Source organism: Carcharodon carcharias, chromosome 33 (assembly GCF_017639515.1).
Source record: "Carcharodon carcharias isolate sCarCar2 chromosome 33, sCarCar2.pri, whole genome shotgun sequence".
Lineage (NCBI taxonomy): Eukaryota > Metazoa > Chordata > Chondrichthyes > Lamniformes > Lamnidae > Carcharodon > Carcharodon carcharias.
The window spans coordinates 16,903,420-16,928,286 of NC_054499.1; the positions used below are offsets into that span (position 1 = coordinate 16,903,420).

Here is a 24,867-nt window from a genome sequence, read left to right on the forward strand (position 1 = left end):
CCACCTATTTCCATTATTTTTAAATGTAACCCACCCATCGTTTATTTCACCCCAGCCCCACTAGAGCTGTACCTTGCTTGTCCTGCTCTCCACTCTTAATTAGCACATTCCTTTAGATAATATCACCACCTTCAACACCTCTTTGTTCTTTTGTCTGTGACATCTTTTGGTTATCTCCACCTATCACTGCTTGCTTGTCCCAACAACAACCCCCCTTCTCCCCCACCCCCCCTCCCCTTAAACCAGCTTATATTTCACCCCTTTCCTATTTTACTTAGTTCCGTTGAAGGGTCACGAGGACTCGAAACGTTAACTGTGTCCCTCTCCGCCGATGCTGCCAGACCTGCTGAGTCTTTTCCAGGTATTTCTGCTTTTGTTTTGGATTTCCAGCGTCCGCGGTTTTTTTTGTTTTTATTCCAACTCTGCTTCTCTCTCCGCCGACACTGCCAGACCCTGCTGCGCATTTTTCCAGCGTGTTGTTTCAGACTTCCAGCATCCTGCCTTGCAGGATTTTGCTTTTTGCCACCATCATTTGGGACGCAGGCCTGTCCTCCTCCTGTGTTCACCTCCTGCCCAACCAAAGGCCTGGGCTTGTTGCTTCCACCAGAGGGCGACGGGGCTCCACACAGACAGGCAGGCAGACAGGCAGGCAGGCAGGCATCTCCCTCATTGTCTGGCTGCTGGAGTGTTTTAAACCTCGGGGTCTGTTGTGTGCCCAGGAGGCAGGGATTATAAAGCTCCCTTTTGCCCCACTTGGCCCATGTGCTGCAGAGCAAAGGCTTGGAAGGGGTAGCGCTGGGGAGGAATTGGGGACCAGTGAAATAAAGTGAGGGGAGACTAAATGAGGATGTTTGTGGAGCACAGAAATGCTGCAATGCACCTATGCATTCCTCCCTAGTGCATCAATTACTCCTGCACCAGATGCAGCGCAATAAGTTTCCAAAATCCGACGCAGTTCTTGAATTTAATCGCTTCCAAACTTTGCACCTTGCAATGACGAGATTGAGAGACATATCTCATGTGCGGTATATTTAATTTAACACAACAGTCATTAATTTTAATTCCACCTTGGCGAGGTATTCGGCCCCGTTGCTGAAGTTGGGAGTTTTGAGCAAGGTTAAGGTGGCTGGAGCTGTCAATCGGAGGTGATTGACGGGGGGGGAAGGGGGGAGCTGGACCAATGGGAGAGCGGGAGGCGGCTGGGGGGGGGGGGGGGGGGGGGTTGGGTGAACCGTCCAATCAGGGGCTAAGAGGGTGGTGGTTCCTTCCCCACTCTGGTCCCAGCACCGCCCCCCGCCCCCCCCCCCCCACCACCCCTCCCACTCTCCAGTCAGTTTCACTCAGTCAGTAAAAGTTTTGGACGAGTCTGGGAAAGTTTGTACCGGCTCTTGAGGATGCGCTAGTCGGGAGGAAGGAGGTTCCCAGCATGGGTCACTGGCTGTTGTGCTGTCTGCTGCCTGCAGCTCTGGCGGTGGAAGGTGAGTCCAGTTACCTCAGGGATAGAGGGAAGGGGACAGGGACAGAGGGAGAGAGAGAGATTGTGATTGTGTTTGTGCTGCTGCTGCATCCAGGAGCAGCCCTGGTGAGGGCTGGAAATGGGGAGAGACACAAGAGTCCCAGTGCAAGCTGCAGGAGGTGTGGGGAGAGAGAGAGAGAGAGAGGGGGGAGAGAGAGAGGTGGGGAGAGAGAGGGGGAGAGAGGGGGGGAGAGAGTTTGTAGAGGGGGGAGGAGGTAGAGAGGGGGGATGATGGGGGACAGAGGGGGTAGAGAGATGGTGAAGAGAGGGAGCAGGGGGTGAGGGGAGAGGAGGGGTAGAGAAGGGGGGAGGGGAGAGGAGGGGTAGAGAAGGGGGGAGGGGAGAGGAGGGGTAGAGAAGGGGGGAGGGGAGAGGAGGGGTAGAGAAGGGGGGAGGGGAGAGGAGGGGTAGAGAAGGGGTGAGGGGAGAGGAGGGGTGGAGAAGGGGTGAGGGGAGAGGAGGGGTAGAGAAGGGGGGAGGGGAGAGGAGGGGTAGAGAAGGGGGGAGGGGAGAGGAGGGGTAGAGAAGGGGGGAGGGAGAGAAGATGAGAGAGGAAGGGAGGGAGAGAAGGTGAGAGGGGGAGGGAGGGAGAGAAGGGGAGAGGGGGAGGTAGGGAGGGGGAGAAGGGGAGGGAGGGAGGTGAGATGGGGAGGGAGGGAGAGAAGGTGAGAGGGGGAAGGAGGGAGGGAGAGAAGGGGAGAGGGGGAGGTAGGGAGGGGGAGAAGGGGAGGGAGGGAGGTGAGTTGGGAGAAAGGAGGGTCAGAAAGGGAGGGGGAAGAGGGGTAGAGTGTGAGAAAGAGGAGAAGGAAAAGAGATGGTGGAGGGAGGGAGGGGAGAGGGGGAAGAGGGTCAGAGAGAGGAGGGGGTGGGGGGGCGATGGGGGGAGATGGTTTGGCGAAGGGAAGGTGTAAGTTTTGACAGGGTCGGGGGGCAGGACTGAAAGGTGAAAGATGCGGGGCCAGAGGGAACAGACCGAGTGGGAGGCGATGCAGCACCAGCAGGGGGGTTATTGGGGGCTTGGGGTGAGGGGTGGGGTAAACAGGGTTTGGAGAGACTGGCTCCCATTCACTGAGAACAACCACCCATTAAAAACCTGGACGGGTGTCTGTGGGGAGGCCGGTTGGTGGGGGCTCTGTGTGCCGGGTTAGACTTGCTGTTTGTTCTCCAGCTCGCTGTAATCCGAGCTGACTAAATATTTCTCACATCAAGTCAGCCAGCTCCGCTGTGTGCCTCCTCTGGAGCTGCTGTTTTCTACGGGAAGCTTTGGAGTTGATCCATTGTTTAGCCGTTTCCGCGTCTGTGTGTGTGTGTGTGTGTGTATATATATATATATATAGAAAAATATATTTAATTGAGATGTTCGAGATTATGAAGGGGTTTTTTTTGATAAGAGTAAATAAGGAGAAACTGTTTCCAGGAGGCAGGAGGGTCAGTAACCAGAGGGGATGAGGATTAAAGAGAAATTGGCGCACACACACACACAATAAAAAATACTCTATGGTTATGATGAGAATTTCCTTTTGCTCTGTGTTGTGGAAAGTGTTGACAGGGCGGTGGAAGCAGATTCGGGAGTAACTTTCAAAAGGGGAGGGGGGGGGAATTGGGTAAATATTTTGGAGGAGACGCTGGCAGAGGTGTGTGTGTGTGTGTGTGTGTGACCCACTGGGAGAGCCCCTCTTTGCAAGAGCTGGCAAAGCTGTGACGGGCAGAATGGCCTCCTCCAGCCTCTGTGTGTGGGGTTTTTTTGTGGGGGTGGGGGTGGGGGGGGGGTTGCTGTTTGTGATGACTGGGATTCTGGGGCAGGGTTCGAGGTGGTCGGCGGCGAGGCTGGGAGGTTTGCACTCGGAGCGCTTGTTGTGGACAGGGTCAGTGGTCGGAGGCTATGGGGACTTGGTGGAAATGCCCCGGCCGAATGGCGGTGGTTGTCACGCCCTCCGATTCACAATCCCCGTTTCGGTGTTTCTCAATTCCCTGGAGAGATTTGGCTGGGAACTGACAGCCTGGAACAGCAGGAGGCCCTTCAGCCCCTCAAGCCTGTTCTACCATTCCATTAGGTCATGGCTGATCTCTCTCTCTCTCTCTCTCTCTCAATCCCCCTCAACCCACCTCTGCTCCATATCCCTCGATCTCCTTCAACCCACCTCTGCTCCATATCCCTCGATCTCCTTCAACCCACCTCTGCTCCATATCCCTCGATCTCCTTCAACCCACCTCTGCTCCATATCCCTCGATTTCCTTCAACCCACCTATGCCCCATATCCCTCAATCCCCATCAACCCACCTCTGCCCCGTATCCCTCGATCCCCCTCAACCCACCTCTGCCCCGTATCTCTCGATCCCCCTCAACCCACCTCTGCCCTGTATCCCTCGATCCCCCTCAACCCACCTCTGCCCTGTATCCCTCGATCCCCCTCAACCCACCTCTGCCCTGTATCCCTCGATCCCCCTCAACCCACCTCTGCCCTGTATCCCTCGATCCCCCTCAACCCACCTCTGCTCCATATCTCCTCCCTCAATGCACCTCTGCTCCATATCTCTCGATCCCCCTCAACGCACCTCTGCTCCATATCTTCTCCCTCAACCCACCTCTGCTCCATATCTCTCGATCCCCCTCAACCCACCTCTGCTTCATATCTATCGATGCCCCTCAACCCACCTCTGCTCCATATCCCTCGATCCCCCTCAACCCACCTCTGCCCCGTATCCCTCGATCCCCCTCAACCCACCGCTGCCCCATATCCCTCAATCCCCCTCAACCCACCGCTGCCCCATATCCCTCAATCCCCCTCAACCCACCTCTGCTCCATATCTCCTCCCTCAACCCACCTCTGCTCCATATCTCTCGATCCCCCTCAACCCACCTCTGCTCCATATCTCCTCCCTCAATCCACCTCTGCCCCATATCCCTCGATCCCCTTACCAACCAAAAAGCACCAAACAGATTCCATCTCAGTGGCTCCAGTTGTTCACCACACCCCCCCAACACACCACCCCCCCCTCCCCCAACTGCATTCACAGCTTATTTTTGTGAGAGTTCCAGATTTCCACTCCCCCTTTGTGTGGAGAAATGCTCCCTTGACATCACCCCCTGAGCGGGCTTGGCCTCACCTTGCCCTGGAGCCTGAGCATGGAGGCTGCTCCACCTTGGGTCACTTCACTCTCCTCATTGAAGAGCCTCTTTAAACCACCCCCCTCATTTGGCCACCCACCCTGCTCTCTGTGCTTGGAGCCTGTGGATGCTCAGTCACTTGAGTACGCTCGAGAACTGAGCGTATTTAACTTTCTGCACACCAAGGAAGTGGCGGGGGGGTGTATGGGAATTGGGAAGGGAAGTGGACCTTGTGGTGGAAGCTCAGCCATGATTTTATTGAAACTTGGAGCAGGTTTGAGGGGCTGAATGGCTAACTTATGTTCTAATATCTCCTCACGTAGCTTGGTGCAAAATGTTGTTGGGGGGGGGTCACTTCTGTGAGGTGCCTGGCGACGTTTTTCTACATTAAAGGCGCTATGTAAATGCAAGGTGTGTTTTTTTTTCTCTCTCTCTTTTTTGCCAGCCTCCGAAAGGCTGGTGAACATTGTGGCTCAGAAAGAGAGAGAGAGCTCTTAATGTCCCAGGTGAGATCCTTGACCTCCCCCCCCCCCCCCCCCCCCCCCCCCCCCCCCCCCCCCCCCCCCCCCCCCCCCCCCCCCCCCCCCACCCCCACCCTCCCCAGCCACCCTGCTGAGCACCCTTCGGTCTCCAGACTGTTTTTCTTACTGTGGATGCTCAGGGGCCTCCCTTGCAGGCATGAGCCATGATGTCCGCTTCCCCCCAGCCCCTCCTCCCCCGCCCCCTCTCGAGCCAGAACGTTTAAACCCACAGGTTCAAACTGCAGTCCCCGAGGCTTGGGCCTAAAGTCCAGGCTGACCACCGCTATCCCCCAGCGCTGACCACCTCCCTCCCTCTCAGCGCTGAAGGAGTGCTTCACCCACTGCTGTTGAGATATTCGCCTGAGGGTCCCGCCTGACACCCCCCCAGGTGGACGAGGCTTTAAAAAAACCCTTGGCCAGCCCCTGAAGAAGAGCAAGAGAGGTCTCTCCGCTGTCCTGGGCTGGATATTTATCCCCTAACCAACATGGGCAGAGACAGATAAAAGCGAAAAACTGCGGATGCTGGAAATCCAAAACAAAAGCAGAAATACCTGGAAAAACTCAGCAGGTCTGGCAACGTCGGCGGAGAAGAGCACAGTTGACGTCTCGAGGCCTCATGACCCCTTCAACTGTCGAAGGGTCATGAGGACTCGAAACGTCAACTCTTTTTTTTTCTCCGCCCGATGCTGCCAGACCTGCTGAGTTTTTCCAGGTATTTCTGTTTCTGTTTTTGTTATGGGTAGAGACAGATTGTCTAGTTGTTATCACATTGCTGCTTGTGGGGGTTTGCGATGCAGAACTCTTCACAGCTAATGATGTGTGGTGATGCACACTCAGTTGGCATTCACACTTTCTCCCTCTTTGATCTCGTGCGCGCTCTCTCTCTCTCTCTCTCTCTCTCTCTGGCTTTGATGCACATTGGCTCAGTTTCGACCAGGGCAGTGAGCGCCGGGTGTTTACTAAACAAATGATAAAAGGACACTTTGCTTGAGCAGTGAGTGGGGATCACCCTTGCAACGTGGGTTAATGGACTGGGGTGAGCAGTGCTGGTTGTTCCCCCTTCAGCCCAGGCCAGTGTTTTTACGTTGTTTCCAGATCTACGACCTCTTCTTGCATCTCAAAATTCCAAAATCCTCGTCCTTGCTTTCATGTCCTCCCTCCCCCTCCCTATCTCCGGCTATGGGGCCAAGTGCTGGTAAGTGGGATTAGGTAGGTAGGTAGGTCAGGTGTTTCTCACGTGTCGGTGCAGACTCGATGGGCTGAAGGGCCTCTTCTGCACTGTGAGATTCTCTAATCCCTTCCAACCCCAGGACCCTCCGAGCTCTTCCCACTCCTCTAACTCCGGCCTCTTGAGCATCCCTGGTTCCCGTTGCTCCACCGTGGGCGGCCGTGCCTTCGGCTCCCAGGGCTCTGGGCTCTGGGATTCCCTCCCTCAGCCACCGCTTTTGCCCCCTCCCCCTCCCCCACTTTAAGACGCTCCTTTAAAATTGACCTCGTTGACCAAGATCTTGGTCCTCAGTGCTAATGTGACTGGACAGCATATTTATCTTTGCTCCTGTGGACCGATTTAAGGAGGTTGCGCTTTGGTTTTGGAGGCCTCCTTGCGCACTAACTGGCATCGCGGAGCGGTTATTGATCCCTTAAACTTCCAGGCTGTAAATCCCGAGCTGAATTTGTTTCCATTAGTAGGAGAGACTAGGACCCGAGGGCACAGCCTCAGAGTAAAGGGAAGACCTTTTAGAACAGAGATGAGGAGAAACTTCTTTAGCCAGAGAGTGGTGAATCTATGGAATTCATTGCCACAGAAGGCTGTGGAGGCCAGGTCATTGAGTGTAGTTAAGATCGAGATAGATTGGTTCTTGATTGGTAAGGGGGTCAAAGGTTACGGGGAAAATGGAGTTGAGAAACTTATCAGCCATGATTGAATGGCGGAGCAGACTCGATGGGCCGAATGGCCTCATTTCTACTCCTATGTCTTATGGGCTGCAGTGGGAATGGCTTATGCTGTTTTTAACCACGCTGCGGAATTCCGGTGAACAAATCCTTTCCTCAACTGTCATATGGACAACAAGTGGAAACTGGGGACCGGAGACTAAAATGTTAAATGCGGCCCTAAAAGCGTTGGAAAACCCTGTGGTGTCGAAAACACTTCGCTTGTTTAAAGTTAAAGGCTGGCGCTTTTTCACTGTGTCACCGAATGTGGCTGAATGTCTCGGTAAGAAAAATAAGCGACTGAATTATCGGTGAACAAATGATATGGTTCGGAAGGGAAAATGGCTTCTCGGGTGCGCCAGATGAAGGATTGTCCACCCTGTGTCGCCTCACGGGGAATCAGTTTGATGAATTCACGGCTGCTTTATCTCAGGAAGTTTGAAAAGAGGAGGTTCCAAGGCATTGTTTTCCAGACTGTCATGTTGCTGTGGTGAAGGGTTAAAGTCCCAGTGAGCACCCAAGAAATTGTGAATAGGATGGGAAGCTGTTTTGGGGGGGAACCTTAATCATCCCCTCCCTCCACTACCGACACAGCAGTGTGTGTACCATCTACAAGATGCACTGCAGGGATTCACCAAAGCTCCTGAGGCAGCACCTTCCAAACCCAAGACTGTTACCATCTAGAAGGGCAGCGGACACATGGGAACACCACCACCTGCAAGTTCCCCTCCAAGCCACTCACCATCCTGACTTGGAAATATATCGGCCGTTCCTTCACTGTCGCTGGGTCAAAATCCTGGAACTCCCTCCCTAACAGCACTGTGGGAGTACCTACACCACAGGGACTGCAGTGGTTCGGGAATGTACGAATTAGGAGCAGGAGTAGGTCCCTCGAACCTGTTCCGCCATTCAATAAGATCACGGCTGATCTGAATGTAACCTCAACCCCACGTTCCTGCCCAACCCCCGATAACCTTTCACCCCCTTGTTAATCAAGAATTTATCCATCGCGGCCTTAAAAATATTCAAAGACTCTGCTTCCATCACCTCTTGATAAATAATGATTGTTAAACCTGGCGATCTGATTGGAGGCTGAAAGTCATGTGATTGAACCTCCAGGAACGGGTCCAACTGGAGTTGGCAACCCAGTCGCACACTTGGTCCCAGTTGTGTTTGCGGGAAATTATTGACAGGATCTGTGGAGGGAGATAGTTAACATTTCAGGTCAGTGGCCTTTCAAGACTCGACCGTGGTTTTCAGGCGAGTAGTTAGCAAGGGTAGGGTGAGGTGAGTTGCTCTCGCAGAGCCAGCACAAGAGGTGATGGGTCGAATGGCCTCCTTTGGTGCTGTAACCATTCTATGATTCCAGATCATCCGCCCAAAATGTTAACTCCCGCCTGACCCTGCTGGCTGTTTCCGGGATTTTCCGTTTAATCTAGTAAACCCGCTGGGTAATTTTTTTTTTGACAACTTATTTCCCGATTGGTTCTCTCTCTCTCCCTGATTTCGATAAGTTCCCGCTCAGTTGTCCGTGGCGAGATTTGAATGCATTACCTCAGTGAATTGTTACCTAACGCCTGTCATCGCAAGGCTACCCCACAGAATCACAGTCCCTTTAACAGTGCAGAAGGAGGCCATTCGGCCCATCGAGTCTGTGCCAGCTCTCTGAAAGAGCATTCCTCCCCCTGCCTTATCCCCGTCCCCTTGGCGGGTTCCCTCTTTTCAGCTAGCAATCTAATTCCCTTTTGAATACCCTCGATCGAACCTGCCTCCACCACCCTCTCAGGAAGGTTGTTCCAGACTCCAACCACCCTTGGGGTGAAAAGATTGTTCCTCACATCACATTTACTCCTTTTGCCAATTATTTTGAATCTGTGCCCTCCAGCTCTTGAAATGGGAACATTTTCTCGTTGTTTACCCTGTCCATACCCCTCAGGATCTCAAATACCTCTATCAAATCTCCTCTCAGCCTTCTTTTCTTCAAGGAAACCAGACCCAACCTCTCCAGCCTATCCTCACGGCTACAGTCCTTTATCCCTGGAATCATTCTTGTGAATCTCCTCTGTGCTCTCTCTAACGCCATCATGCATTCTAATGCAAACAGAGCCCTGGACACCCAGTTTCTGTGAATCCTTTCCATGTTTAATTAAAAACTATATTGAGGCACTGGCAAAGGTACAAAAAAAAAGACTTGCAAAGATGATGCCAGAACTGAGAGGTTATAATATTTGGAAGGATTGAACGGGCTTGGGATATTTTCTGTAGAAAAGAGACAGCTGGAGAGCGACCTGATAGAGATCTTCGAGGTTAGGAAAGTTTTTCGGTAAGGTAGACATGGAGAAGTTCCACTTGTGGGAGGGGGATCAGAACTAGGGGCCATAAATATGTGACCGTCACTAAAAATCCCAGTTGAGGAATCCGGGAGAAACTTCTTCACCCAGAGAGTGGGGAGAATGTGGAACTCGTCCCCACAGGGAGTAGGTGAGGTGAATAGTGCAGACGTGTTTAAGGGGGAAGCTGGATAAACACACAAGGGAGGAGGAAGGGTATGGGGGTGGCGTGAGTTGAAGAGAGGGGGTGGGAGGAGGCTCGTGTGGAACACAAACACCAGCACACGGCAGGTGGGCCGAGTGGCCTGTTGTCGTGTTCTAAAAACTACGTGACAAACAATGGACTGGCAGCGCTGTGAAACATAACACTAAAACTACCCAGCCCCTCGACACGCAAAGTGAAACATCAAAGGGCAAAGAGCTACTCAGTGGCCGATTAGAATTTGAAGATTAAGGAGGCAGGATTTAAACACGGGATTACAATTCATCTTTTGAACTGAAAACTGGATTGGCGAATGAACTTCAAAGCATACTGTGATGTGAATGAACTCTCTGCCCAAGTTTCAGTCTGCTGTGCTGCAGATAGGGAAAGTAATTGGACTGCTTCCCACTTCCCTGCAATAAAGTCCGTCGGGAGTGACTTTGGGTCCCAGGCAGGCTGTGTTCACACTGACTCTGTGAAGCAGCAAGGAGGTGCAGTGTTTACATGGTATCTGGAGTAACTCTTGAACGAGTGCAGCTCTGGGTCAGGTTACACCTGATTTAAATCAGTGATTATTTTAAATGGATTAACACAGTCATTAAAAGGGCTAAGTGGGATTTGATACGAGCGTGTGAATGTTTAATTATCTCAATACCAGTTACTTCCAGGCTGAAAAGCTTACAATTAATTCGATCACTTCCCTTGTTGACTGTACTGTGGTGTGTAGGTGAATTGTTCAACAGAGACTGATCTGTCCATGCCAGTACTGTACCTCAATGTTATACAATGACACCTGTCCCCATCAGTACTGTACCCCTGTATTATACAGTGACAGGCCTGTCCCCACCAGTACTGTACCCCAGTGTGAAACAGAGGCAGAATCATCCCCACCAGTACTGTACCACAGTGCTCTACAGTGACAGACCTGTCCCCACCAGTACTGTACCCCAGTGTGAAACAGAGGAAGAATCATCCCCACCAGTACTGTACCCCAGTGTTATACAGTGACAGACCTGTCCCCACCAGTACTGTACCCCAGTGTTATACAGTGACAGGCCTGTCCCCACCAGTACTGTACCCCAGTGTGAAACAGAGGCAGAATCATCCCCACCAGTACTGTACCACAGTGCTCTACAGTGACAGACCTGTCCCCACCAGTACTGTACCCCTGTTCTACAGTGACAGACCCGACCCCACCATTACTGTACCCCAGTGTTATACAGTGACAGGCCTGTCCACACCAGTACTGTACCACAGTGTTATACAGTGACAGACCTGTCCCCACCAGTACTGTACCCCAGTGTTATAGAGACAGACCAGCCCCCACCAGTACTGTCTCCCAGTGTTATACAGTGACAGACCTGTCTCCACCAGTACTGTACCCCAGTGTTATACAGTGACAGACCCATCCCCACCAGTACTGTACCCCAGTGTTATACAGTGACAGACCCATCCCCACCAGTACTGTACCGCAGTGTTATACAGTGACAGACCCGTCCCCACCAGTACTGTACCCCAGTGTTATACAGTGACAGACCCATCCCCACCAGTACTGTACCCCAGTGTTATACAGTGACAGACCCGTCCCCACCAGTACTGTACCCCAGTGTTATACAGTGACAGACATGGCCCCACCAGTACTGTACCCCAGTGTTATACAGTGACAGACCTGTCCCCACCAGTACTTTACCCCAGTGTTATACAGTGACAGGCCTGTCCCCACCAGTACTGTACCCCAGTGTTATACAGTGACAGGCCTGTCCCCACCAGTACTGTACCCCAGTGTTATACAGTGACAGGCCTGTCCCCACCAGTACTGTACCCCAGTGTTATACAGTGACAGGCCTGTCCCCACCAGTACTGTACCCCAGTGTTATACAGTGACAGGCCTGTCCCCACCAGTACTGTACCCCAGTGTTATACAGTGACAGGCCTGTCCCCACCAGTACTGTACCCCAGTGTTATACAGTGACAGACCTGTCCACCCCAGCACTGTACCCCAGTGATATACAGTGACAGACCTGTCCACACCAGCACTGTACCCCAGTGTTATACAGTGATAGACCTGTCCACACCAATACTGTACCCCAGTGTTATACAGTGACAGACCTGTCCACACCAGCACTGTACCCCAGTGTTATACAGTGACAGACCTGTCCCCACCAGTACTGTAACCCAGTGTTATACAGTGAAAGACCTGTCCGCACCAGTACTATACCTCAGTGTTATAGAGACAGACCTGTCCCCACCAGTACTGTATCCCAGTGTTATACAGTGACAGACCTGTCCCCACCAGTACTGTACCCCAGTGTTATACAGTGACAGACCCATCCCCACCAGTACTGTACCCCAGTGTTATACAGTGACAGACCCGTCCCCACCAGAACTGTAACCCAGTGTTATACAGTGACAGACCCGTCCCCACCAGTACTGTACCCCAGTGTTATACAGTGACAGACATAGCCCCACCAGTACTGTACCCCAGTGTTATACAGTGACAGGCCTGTCCACACCGGTACTGAACCCCAGTGTTATACAGTGACAGGCCTGTCCCCACCGGTACTGTACCCCAGTGTTATACAGTGACAGACCGGTCCCCACCAGTACTGTACCCCAGTGTTATACAGCGACAGACCTGTCCACACCAGCACTGTACCCCAGTGTTATACAGTGACAGACCTGTCCACACCAGCACTGTACCCCAGTGTTATACAGTGACAGACCTGTCCATACCAGCACTGTACCCCAGTGTTATACAGTGACAGACCTGTCCCCACCAGTACTGTAACCCAGTGTTATACAGTGACAGACCTGTCCCCACTAGTACTGTACCCCAGTGTTATACAGTGACAGGCCTGTCCCCACCAGTACTGAACCCCAGTGTTATACAGTGACAGGCCTGTCCCCACCAGTACTGTACCCCAGTGTTATACAGTGACAGACCTGTCCCCACCAGTACTGTACCCCAGTGTTATACAGTGACAGACCTGTCCACATCAGAACTGTACCCCAGTGTTATACAGTGACAGACCTGTCCACACCAGTACTGTACCCCAGTGTTATACAGACAGACCTCTCCCCACCAGTACTGTACCCCAGTGTTATACAGTGACAGACCCGTCCCCACCAACACTGGACCCGAGTGTTATACAGTGACTGACCTCTCCCCACCAGTACTGTACCCCAGTGTTATACAGTGACAGACCCGTCCCCACCCGCACTGGACCCCAGTGTTATACAGTGACAGACCTGTCCCCACCAGTACTGTACCCCAGTGTTATACAGTGACAGACCCGTCCCCAGCAGTACTGTACCCCAGTGTTATACAGTGACAGACCTGTCCCCACCAGTACTGTACCCCAGTGTTATACAGACAGACCTGTCCCCACCAGTACTGTACCCCAGTGTTATACAGTGACAGACCTGTCCCCACCAATACTGTACCCCAGTGTTATACAGTGACAGACCCGACCCCACCAGTACTGTACCCCAGTGTTATACAGTGACAGACCCATCCCCACCAGTACTGTACCCCAGTGTTATACAGTGACAGACCTGTCCCCACCAATACTGTACCCCAGTGTTATAGAGAAAGTACCTGCCCCCACCAGTATTGTACCCCAGTGTTACACAGTGACAGACCCGTCCCCACCAGTACTGTACCCCAGTGTTATACAGTGACAGACCTGTCCCGACCAATACTGTACCCCAGTGTTATAGAGACAGACCTGGCGCTACCAGTACTGTACCCCGGTGTTATGCAGTGACAGACCTGCCCCTATCAGTACTGTACTCCAGTGTTAAATAGAAACAGAATTATCTCCACCAGTACTGTACCCCAGTGTTATGCAGTGACAGACACGTCCCCACCAGTACTGTACCCCAGTGTTAAACAGTGACAGACCTGTCCCCACCTGTACTGTACCCCAGTGTTATACATTGACAGACCCATCCCCACCAGTACTGTACCCCAGTGTTATACAGTGACAGACCCATCCCCACCAATGCTGTACCCCAGTGTTATACAGTGACAGACCCATCCACACCAGCACTGTACCCCAGTGTTATACAGTGACAGACCCGTCCCCACCAGTACTCAACCCCAGTGTGATACAGTGACAGGCCTGTCCACACCAGCACTGTACCCCAGTGTTATACAGAGACTGACCTGTCCCCACCAGTACTGTACCTCAGTGTTATACAGTGACAGGCCTGTCCCCACCAGCACTGTACCCCAGTGTTATACAGTAACAGACATGGCCCCACCAGTACTGTACCCCAGTGTTATACAGTGACAGACCCATCCCCACAAGTACTGTACCCCAGTGTTATACAGTGACAGACATGGCCCCACCAGTACTGTACTCCAGTGTTATACAGTGACAGACCTGTCCCCACCAGTACTGTACCTCAATGTTATACAGTGACAGACCTGTGCCCACCAGTACTGTACCCCAGTGTTATACAGTGACAGACCTGTCCCCACCAGTACTGTACCCCAGTGTTATACAGTGACAGACCCATCCCCACCAGTACTGTACCCCAGTGATATACAGTGACAGACCTGTCCACACCAGTACTGTACCCCAGTGATATACAGTGACAGACCTGTCCACACCAGCACTGTACCCTAGTGTTATACAGTAACAGACCTGTCCACACCAATACTGTACCCCAGTGTTATACAGTGACAGACCTGTCCACACCAGCACTGTACCCCAGTGTTATACAGTGACAGACCTGTCCCCACCAGTACTGTAACCCAGTGTTATACAGTGAAAGACCTGTCCGCACCAGTACTGTACCTCAGTGTTATAGAGACAGACCTGTCCCCACCAGTACTGTATCCCAGTGTTATACCGTGACAGACCTGTCCCCACCAGTACTGTACCCCAGTGTTCTACAGTTTCAGACCTGTCCCCACCAGTACTGTACCCCAGTGTTATACAGTGACAGGCCTGTCCACACCGGTACTGAACCCCAGTGTTATACAGTGACAGGCCTGTCCCCACCAGTACTGTACCCCAGTGTTATACAGTGACAGACCTGTCCCCACTAGTACTGTACCCCAGTGTTATGCAGTGACAGACCTGTCCCCACCAGTACTGTACCCCAGTGTTATACAGTGACAGACCTGTCCCCACCAGTACTGTATCCCAGTGTTATACCGTGACAGACCTGTCCCCACCAGTACTGTACCCCAGTGTTCTACAGTTTCAGACCTGTCCCCACCAGTACTGTACCCCAGTGTTATACAGTGACAGGCTTGTCCCTACCAGTACTGTACCCCAGTGTTATACAGTGACAGACCTGTCCCCACCAGTATTGTACCCCAGTGTTATACAGTGACAGACCCGTCCCCACCAGTACTGTACCCCAGTGTTATACAGTGACAGACCTGTCCCGACCAATACTGTACCCCAGTGTTATAGAGACAGACCTGGCGCTACCATTACTGTACCCCGGCGTTATGCAGTGACAGACCTGCCCCTATCAGTACTGTACCCCAGTGTTAAATAGAAACAGAATTATCTCCACCAGTACTGTACCCCAGTGTTATGCAGTGACAGACCCGTCCCCACCTGTACTGTACCCCAGTGTTATACAGTGACAGACCCATCCCCACCAGTACTGTACCCCAGTGTTATACAGTGACAGACCCGTCCCCACCAATGCTGTACCCCAGTGTTATACAGTGACAGACCCATCCACACCAGCACTGTACCCCAGTGTTATACAGTGACAGACCCGTCCCCACCAGTACTCAACCCCAGTGTGATACAGTGACAGGCCTGTCCACACCAGCACTGTACCCCAGTGTTATACAGAGACTGACCTGTCCCCACCAGTACTGTACCCCAGTGTTATACAGTGACAGGCCTGTCCACACCAGCACTGTACCCCAGTGTTATACAGTGACAGACCTCTCCCCACCAGTTCTATACCCCAGTGTTATACAGTGACAGACCTGTCCCCACCAGTACTGTACCCCAGTGTTATACAGTGACAGACCCGTCCCCACCAGTACTGTGCCCCAGTGTTATGCAGTGACAGGCCTGTCCCCACCAGTACTGTACCCCGGTGTTATACAGTGACAGACCCGTCCCCACCAGTACTGTACCCCAGTGTTATACAGTGACAGACCCGTCCCCAGCATTACTGTACCCCCGTGTTATACAGTGACAGACCCTGTCCCTACCAGTACTGTACCCCAGTTTTATACAGTGACAGACCCGTCCCCACCAGTACTGTACCACAGTGTTACACAGTGACAGACCTGTCCCCACCAGTACTGTACCCCAGTGTTATACAGTGACAGACCTGTCCCCACCAGTACTGTACCCCAGTGTTATACAGTGACAGACCCATCCCCACCAGTACTGTACCCCAGTGACAGACCTGTCCCCACCTGTACTGTACCTCAATGTTATACAGGGACAGACCTGTCCCCACCAGTACTGTACCCCAGTGTTATACAGTGACAGACCCATCCCACCAGTACTGTACCCCAGTGTCATACATTGACAGACCCATCCCCACCAGTACTGTACCCCAGTGTTATACTGTGACAGACCTGTCCCCACCAGTACTGTACCCGAGTGTTATACAGTGACAGACCAATCCCCACCAGTACTGTGCCCCAGTGTTATACAGTGACAGACCTGTCCCCACCAGTACTGTACCCCAGTGCTATACAGTGACAGACCCGTCCCCACCAGTACTCTACCCCAGTGTTATACAGTGACAGACCTGTCCCCACCAGTACTGTGCACCAGTGACAGATCTGTCCCCACCAGTACTGTACCCCAGTGTTATACAGTGACAGACCTGTCCCCACCAGTACTGTACCCCAGTGACAGACCTGTCCCCACCAGTACTGTACCCCAGTGTTATACAGTGACAGACCTGTCCCCACCAGTACTGTACCCCAGTGTTAAACAGAGGCAGAATCATTCCCACCAGTACTGTACCACAGTGCTCTACAGTGGCAGACCTGTCCCCACCAGTACTGTACCCCTGTTCTACAGTGACAGACCCGTCCCCAACATTACTGTACCCCAGTGTTATACAGTGACAGGCCTGTCCACACCAGTACTGTACCCAGTGTTATACAGTGACAGGCCTGTCCCCACCAGTACTGTACCACAGTGTTATACAGTGACAGGCCTGTCCCCACCAGTACTGTACCCAGTGTTATACAGTGACAGACCTGTCCCCACCAGTACTGTACCCCTGTTCTACAGTGACAGACCTGTACCCACCAGTACTGTACCCCAGTGTTATAGAGACAGACCTGCCCCCACCAGTACTGTACCCCAGTGTTATACAGTGACAGACCCGTCTCCACCAGTACTGTACCCGTGTTATACAGTGACAGACCCATCCCCACCAGTACTGTACCCCAGTGGTATACAGTGACAGACCCGTCTCCACCAGTACTGTACCCGTGTTATACAGTGACAGACCTGTCCCCACCAGTACTGTACCCCAGTGTTATATAGTGACAGACCCGTCCCCACCAGTACCGTACCCCAGTGTTATACAGTGACAGACATGGCCCCACCAGTACTGTATCCCAGTGTTATACAGTGACAGGCCTGTCCACACCAGCACTGTACCCCAGTGATATACAGTGACAGACCTGTCCCCACCAGCACTGTACCCCAGTGTTATACAGTGACAGACCTGCCCCCACCAGTACTGTACCCCAGTGTTATACAGTGACAGACCTGTCCACACCAATACTGTACCCCAGTGTTATACAGTGACAGACCTGCCCCACCAGTACTGTACCTCAGTGTTATAGAGACAGACCTGTCCCCACCAGTACTGTATCCCAGTGTTATACAGTGTCAGACCTGTCCCCACCAGTACTGTACCCCAGTGTTATACAGTGACAGACCTGTCCCCACCAGTACTGAACCCCAGTGTTATACAGTGACAGACCCGTCCCCACCAGTACTGTACCCCAGTGTTATACAGTGACAGACCTGTCCCCACCAGTACTGTACCCCAGTGATATACAGTGACAGACCTGTCCACACCAGCACTGTACCCCAATGTTATACAGTGACAGACCTGTCCACACCAGTACTGTACCCCAGTGTTATACAGACAGACCTCTCCGCACCCGTTCTGTACCCCAGTGTTATACAGTGACAGACCCGTCCCCACCAACACTGGACCCCAGTGTTATACAGTGACTGACCTCTCCCCACCATTACTGTACCCCAGTGTTATACAGTGACAGACCCGTCCCCACCCGCACTGGACCCCAGTGTTATACAGTGACAGACCTGTCCCCACCAGTACTGTACCCCAGTGTTATACAGTGACAGACCCGTCCCCAGCAGTACTGTACCCCAGTGTGATACAGTGACAGACCTGTCCCCACCAGTACTGTACCCCAGTGTTATACAGACAGACCTGTCCCCACCATTACTGTACCCCAGTGTTATACAGTGACAGACCTGTCCCCACCAATACTGTACCCCAGTGTTATACAGTGACAGTCCCGACCCCACCAGTACTGTACCCCAGTGTTTTGGAGTGACAGACCCATCCCCACCAGTACTGTACCCCAGTGTTATACAGTGACATACCTGTCCCCACCAATACTGTACCCCAGTGTTATAGAGACAGTACCTGCCCCCACCAGTACTGTACCCCAGTGTTATACAGTGACAGACCTGTCCCCACGAGTACTGTACCCCAGTGTTATAGAGACAGACCTGCCCCCACCAGTATTGTATCCCAGTGTTATACAGTGACAGACCCGTCCCCACCAGTACTGTACCCCAGTGTTATACAGAGACTGACCTGTCCCCACCAGTACTGTACCCCAGTGTTATACAGTGACAGACCTCTCCCCACCAGTACTGTACCCCAGTGTTATACAGTGACAGACCCGTCCCCACCAGTACTGTACCCCAGTGTTATACAGTGACAGACCCGTCCCCACCAGTACTGTGCCCCAGTTTTATAGAGACAGACCTGCCCCCACCAGTACTGTACCCCAGTGTTATACTGTGACAGACCCGTCCCCACCAGTACTGTACCCCAGTGTTATACAGTGACAGACCTGTCCCGACCAATACTGTACCCCAGTGTTGTAGAGACAGACCTGGCGCTACCAGTACTGTACCCCGGTGTTATGCAGTGACAGACCTGCCCCTATCATTACTGTACCCCAGTGTTAAATAGAAACAGTATTATCTCCACCAGTACTGTACCCCAGTGTTATGCAGTGACAGACCCGTCCCCACCAGTACTGTACCCCAGTGTTATACAGTGACAGACCTGTCCCCACCAGTACTGTACCCCTGTTCTACAGTGACAGACCCGACCCCACCATTACTGTACCCCAGTGTTATACAGTGACAGGCCTGTCCACACCAGTACTGTACCACAGTGTTATACAGTGACAGACCTGTCCCCACCAGTACTGTACCCCAGTGTTATAGAGACAGACCAGCCCCCACCAGTACTGTCTCCCAGTGTTATACAGTGACAGACCTGTCTCCACCAGTACTGTACCCCAGTGTTATACAGTGACAGACCCATCCCCACCAGTACTGTACCCCAGTGTTATACAGTGACAGACCCATCCCCACCAGTACTGTACCGCAGTGTTATACAGTGACAGACCCGTCCCCACCAGTACTGTACCCCAGTGTTATACAGTGACAGACCCATCCCCACCAGTACTGTACCCCAGTGTTATACAGTGACAGACCCGTCCCCACCAGTACTGTACCCCAGTGTTATACAGTGACAGACATAGCCCCACCAGTACTGTACCCCAGTGTTATACAGTGACAGACCTGTCCCCACCAGTACTTTACCCCAGTGTTATACAGTGACAGGCCTGTCCCCACCAGTACTGTACCCCAGTGTTATACAGTGACAGGCCTGTCCCCACCAGTACTGTACCCCAGTGTTATACAGTGACAGGCCTGTCCCCACCAGTACTGTACCCCAGTGTTATACAGTGACAGGCCTGTCCCCACCAATGCTGTACCCCAGTGTTATACAGTGACAGACCCATCCACACCAGCACTGTACCCCAGTGTTATACAGTGACAGACCCGTCCCCACCAGTACTCAACCCCAGTGTGATACAGTGACAGGCCTGTCCACACCAGCACTGTACCCCAGTGTTATACAGAGACTGACCTGTCCCCACCAGTACTGTACCTCAGTGTTATACAGTGACAGGCCTGTCCCCACCAGCACTGTACCCCAGTGTTATACAGTAACAGACATGGCCCCACCAGTACTGTACCCCAGTGTTATACAGTGACAGACCCATCCCCACAAGTACTGTACCCCAGTGTTATACAGTGACAGACATGGCCCCACCAGTACTGTACTCCAGTGTTATACAGTGACAGACCTGTCCCCACCAGTACTGTACCTCAATGTTATACAGTGACAGACCTGTGCCCACCAGTACTGTACCCCAGTGTTATACAGTGACAGACCTGTCCCCACCAGTACTGTACCCCAGTGTTATACAGTGACAGACCCATCCCCACCAGTACTGTACCCCAGTGATATACAGTGACAGACCTGTCCACACCAGTACTGTACCCCAGTGATATACAGTGACAGACCTGTCCACACCAGCACTGTACCCTAGTGTTATACAGTAACAGACCTGTCCACACCAATACTGTACCCCAGTGTTATACAGTGACAGACCTGTCCACACCAGCACTGTACCCCAGTGTTATACAGTGACAGACCTGTCCCCACCAGTACTGTAACCCAGTGTTATACAGTGAAAGACCTGTCCGCACCAGTACTGTACCTCAGTGTTATAGAGACAGACCTGTCCCCACCAGTACTGTATCCCAGTGTTATACCGTGACAGACCTGTCCCCACCAGTACTGTACCCCAGTGTTCTACAGTTTCAGACCTGTCCCCACCAGTACTGTACCCCAGTGTTATACAGTGACAGGCCTGTCCACACCGGTACTGAACCCCAGTGTTATACAGTGACAGGCCTGTCCCCACCAGTACTGTACCCCAGTGTTATACAGTGACAGACCTGTCCCCACTAGTACTGTACCCCAGTGTTATGCAGTGACAGACCTGTCCCCACCAGTACTGTACCCCAGTGTTATACAGTGACAGACCTGTCCCCACCAGTACTGTATCCCAGTGTTATACCGTGACAGACCTGTCCCCACCAGTACTGTACCCCAGTGTTCTACAGTTTCAGACCTGTCCCCACCAGTACTGTACCCCAGTGTTATACAGTGACAGGCCTGTCCACACCGGTACTGAACCCCAGTGTTATACAGTGACAGGCTTGTCCCTACCAGTACTGTACCCCAGTGTTATACAGTGACAGACCTGTCCCCACCAGTATTGTACCCCAGTGTTATACAGTGACAGACCCGTCCCCACCAGTACTGTACCCCAGTGTTATACAGTGACAGACCTGTCCCGACCAATACTGTACCCCAGTGTTATAGAGACAGACCTGGCGCTACCATTACTGTACCCCGGCGTTATGCAGTGACAGACCTGCCCCTATCAGTACTGTACCCCAGTGTTAAATAGAAACAGAATTATCTCCACCAGTACTGTACCCCAGTGTTATGCAGTGACAGACCCGTCCCCACCTGTACTGTACCCCAGTGTTATACAGTGACAGACCCATCCCCACCAGTACTGTACCCCAGTGTTATACAGTGACAGACCCGTCCCCACCAATGCTGTACCCCAGTGTTATACAGTGACAGACCCATCCACACCAGCACTGTACCCCAGTGTTATACAGTGACAGACCCGTCCCCACCAGTACTCAACCCCAGTGTGATACAGTGACAGGCCTGTCCACACCAGCACTGTACCCCAGTGTTATACAGAGACTGACCTGTCCCCACCAGTACTGTACCCCAGTGTTATACAGTGACAGGCCTGTCCACACCAGCACTGTACCCCAGTGTTATACAGTGACAGACCTCTCCCCACCAGTTCTATACCCCAGTGTTATACAGTGACAGACCTGTCCCCACCAGTACTGTACCCCAGTGTTATACAGTGACAGACCCGTCCCCACCAGTACTGTGCCCCAGTGTTATGCAGTGACAGGCCTGTCCCCACCAGTACTGTACCCCGGTGTTATACAGTGACAGACCCGTCCCCACCAGTACTGTACCCCAGTGTTATACAGTGACAGACCCGTCCCCAGCATTACTGTACCCCCGTGTTATACAGTGACAGACCCTGTCCCTACCAGTACTGTACCCCAGTTTTATACAGTGACAGACCCGTCCCCACCAGTACTGTACCACAGTGTTACACAGTGACAGACCTGTCCCCACCAGTACTGTACCCCAGTGTTATACAGTGACAGACCTGTCCCCACCAGTACTGTACCCCAGTGTTATACAGTGACAGACCCATCCCCACCAGTACTGTACCCCAGTGACAGACCTGTCCCCACCTGTACTGTACCTCAATGTTATACAGGGACAGACCTGTCCCCACCAGTACTGTACCCCAGTGTTATACAGTGCCAGACCTGTCCCCACCAGTACTGTACCCCAGTGTTATACAGTGACAGACCCATCCCACCAGTACTGTACCCCAGTGTCATACATTGACAGACCCATCCCCACCAGTACTGTACCCCAGTGTTATACTGTGACAGACCTGTCCCCACCAGTACTGTACCCGAGTGTTATACAGTGACAGACCAATCCCCACCAGTACTGTGCCCCAGTGTTATACAGTGACAGACCTGTCCCCACCAGTACTGTACCCCAGTGCTATACAGTGACAGACCCGTCCCCACCAGTACTCTACCCCAGTGTTATACAGTGACAGACCTGTCCCCACCAGTACTGTGCACCAGTGACAGATCTGTCCCCACCAGTACTGTACCCCAGTGTTATACAGTGACAGACCTGTCCCCACCAGTACTGTACCCCAGTGACAGACCTGTCCCCACCAGTACTGTACCCCAGTGTTATACAGTGACAGACCTGTCCCCACCAGTACTGTACCCCAGTGTTAAACAGAGGCAGAATCATTCCCACCAGTACTGTACCACAGTGCTCTACAGTGGCAGACCTGTCCCCACCAGTACTGTACCCCTGTTCTACAGTGACAGACCCGTCCCCAACATTACTGTACCCCAGTGTTATACAGTGACAGGCCTGTCCACACCAGTACTGTACCCAGTGTTATACAGTGACAGGCCTGTCCCCACCAGTACTGTACCACAGTGTTATACAGTGACAGGCCTGTCCCCACCAGTACTGTACCCAGTGTTATACAGTGACAGACCTGTCCCCACCAGTACTGTACCCCTGTTCTACAGTGACAGACCTGTACCCACCAGTACTGTACCCCAGTGTTATAGAGACAGACCTGCCCCCACCAGTACTGTACCCCAGTGTTATACAGTGACAGACCCGTCTCCACCAGTACTGTACCCGTGTTATACAGTGACAGACCCATCCCCACCAGTACTGTACCCCAGTGGTATACAGTGACAGACCCGTCTCCACCAGTACTGTACCCGTGTTATACAGTGACAGACCTGTCCCCACCAGTACTGTACCCCAGTGTTATATAGTGACAGACCCGTCCCCACCAGTACCGTACCCCAGTGTTATACAGTGACAGACATGGCCCCACCAGTACTGTATCCCAGTGTTATACAGTGACAGGCCTGTCCACACCAGCACTGTACCCCAGTGATATACAGTGACAGACCTGTCCCCACCAGCACTGCACCCCAGTGTTATACAGTGACAGACCTGCCCCCACCAGTACTGTACCCCAGTGTTATACAGTGACAGACCTGTCCACACCAATACTGTACCCCAGTGTTATACAGTGACAGACCTGCCCCACCAGTACTGTACCTCAGTGTTATAGAGACAGACCTGTCCCCACCAGTACTGTATCCCAGTGTTATACAGTGTCAGACCTGTCCCCACCAGTACTGTACCCCAGTGTTATACAGTGACAGACCTGTCCCCACCAGTACTGAACCCCAGTGTTATACAGTGACAGACCCGTCCCCACCAGTACTGTACCCCAGTGTTATACAGTGACAGACCTGTCCCCACCAGTACTGTACCCCAGTGATATACAGTGACAGACCTGTCCACACCAGCACTGTACCCCAATGTTATACAGTGACAGACCTGTCCACACCAGTACTGTACCCCAGTGTTATACAGACAGACCTCTCCGCACCCGTTCTGTACCCCAGTGTTATACAGTGACAGACCCGTCCCCACCAACACTGGACCCCAGTGTTATACAGTGACTGACCTCTCCCCACCATTACTGTACCCCAGTGTTATACAGTGACAGACCCGTCCCCACCCGCACTGGACCCCAGTGTTATACAGTGACAGACCTGTCCCCACCAGTACTGTACCCCAGTGTTATACAGTGACAGACCCGTCCCCAGCAGTACTGTACCCCAGTGTGATACAGTGACAGACCTGTCCCCACCAGTACTGTACCCCAGTGTTATACAGACAGACCTGTCCCCACCATTACTGTACCCCAGTGTTATACAGTGACAGACCTGTCCCCACCAATACTGTACCCCAGTGTTATACAGTGACAGTCCCGACCCCACCAGTACTGTACCCCAGTGTTTTGGAGTGACAGACCCATCCCCACCAGTACTGTACCCCAGTGTTATACAGTGACATACCTGTCCCCACCAATACTGTACCCCAGTGTTATAGAGACAGTACCTGCCCCCACCAGTACTGTACCCCAGTGTTATACAGTGACAGACCTGTCCCCACGAGTACTGTACCCCAGTGTTATAGAGACAGACCTGCCCCCACCAGTATTGTATCCCAGTGTTATACAGTGACAGACCCGTCCCCACCAGTACTGTACCCCAGTGTTATACAGAGACTGACCTGTCCCCACCAGTACTGTACCCCAGTGTTATACAGTGACAGACCTCTCCCCACCAGTACTGTACCCCAGTGTTATACAGTGACAGACCCGTCCCCACCAGTACTGTACCCCAGTGTTATACAGTGACAGACCCGTCCCCACCAGTACTGTGCCCCAGTTTTATAGAGACAGACCTGCCCCCACCAGTACTGTACCCCAGTGTTATACTGTGACAGACCCGTCCCCACCAGTACTGTACCCCAGTGTTATACAGTGACAGACCTGTCCCGACCAATACTGTACCCCAGTGTTGTAGAGACAGACCTGGCGCTACCAGTACTGTACCCCGGTGTTATGCAGT

General features: G+C 52.6%; 1 protein-coding gene across 1 annotated transcript in view; it reads left to right on the forward strand.

Moving 5' to 3' along the window:
• Positions 1-1,353: 1,353 nt before the first annotated feature.
• LOC121272288 (ephrin type-B receptor 3-like) overlaps positions 1,354-24,867 on the forward strand; it is an 82,632-nt gene continuing 59,118 nt past the window's right edge. The window contains exon 1 of the mRNA XM_041178864.1: positions 1,354-1,478. Within this exon, the coding sequence (XP_041034798.1) occupies positions 1,427-1,478 (52 nt within the window). The 5' untranslated portion in view covers positions 1,354-1,426. The remainder of the gene's footprint in view (positions 1,479-24,867) is intronic.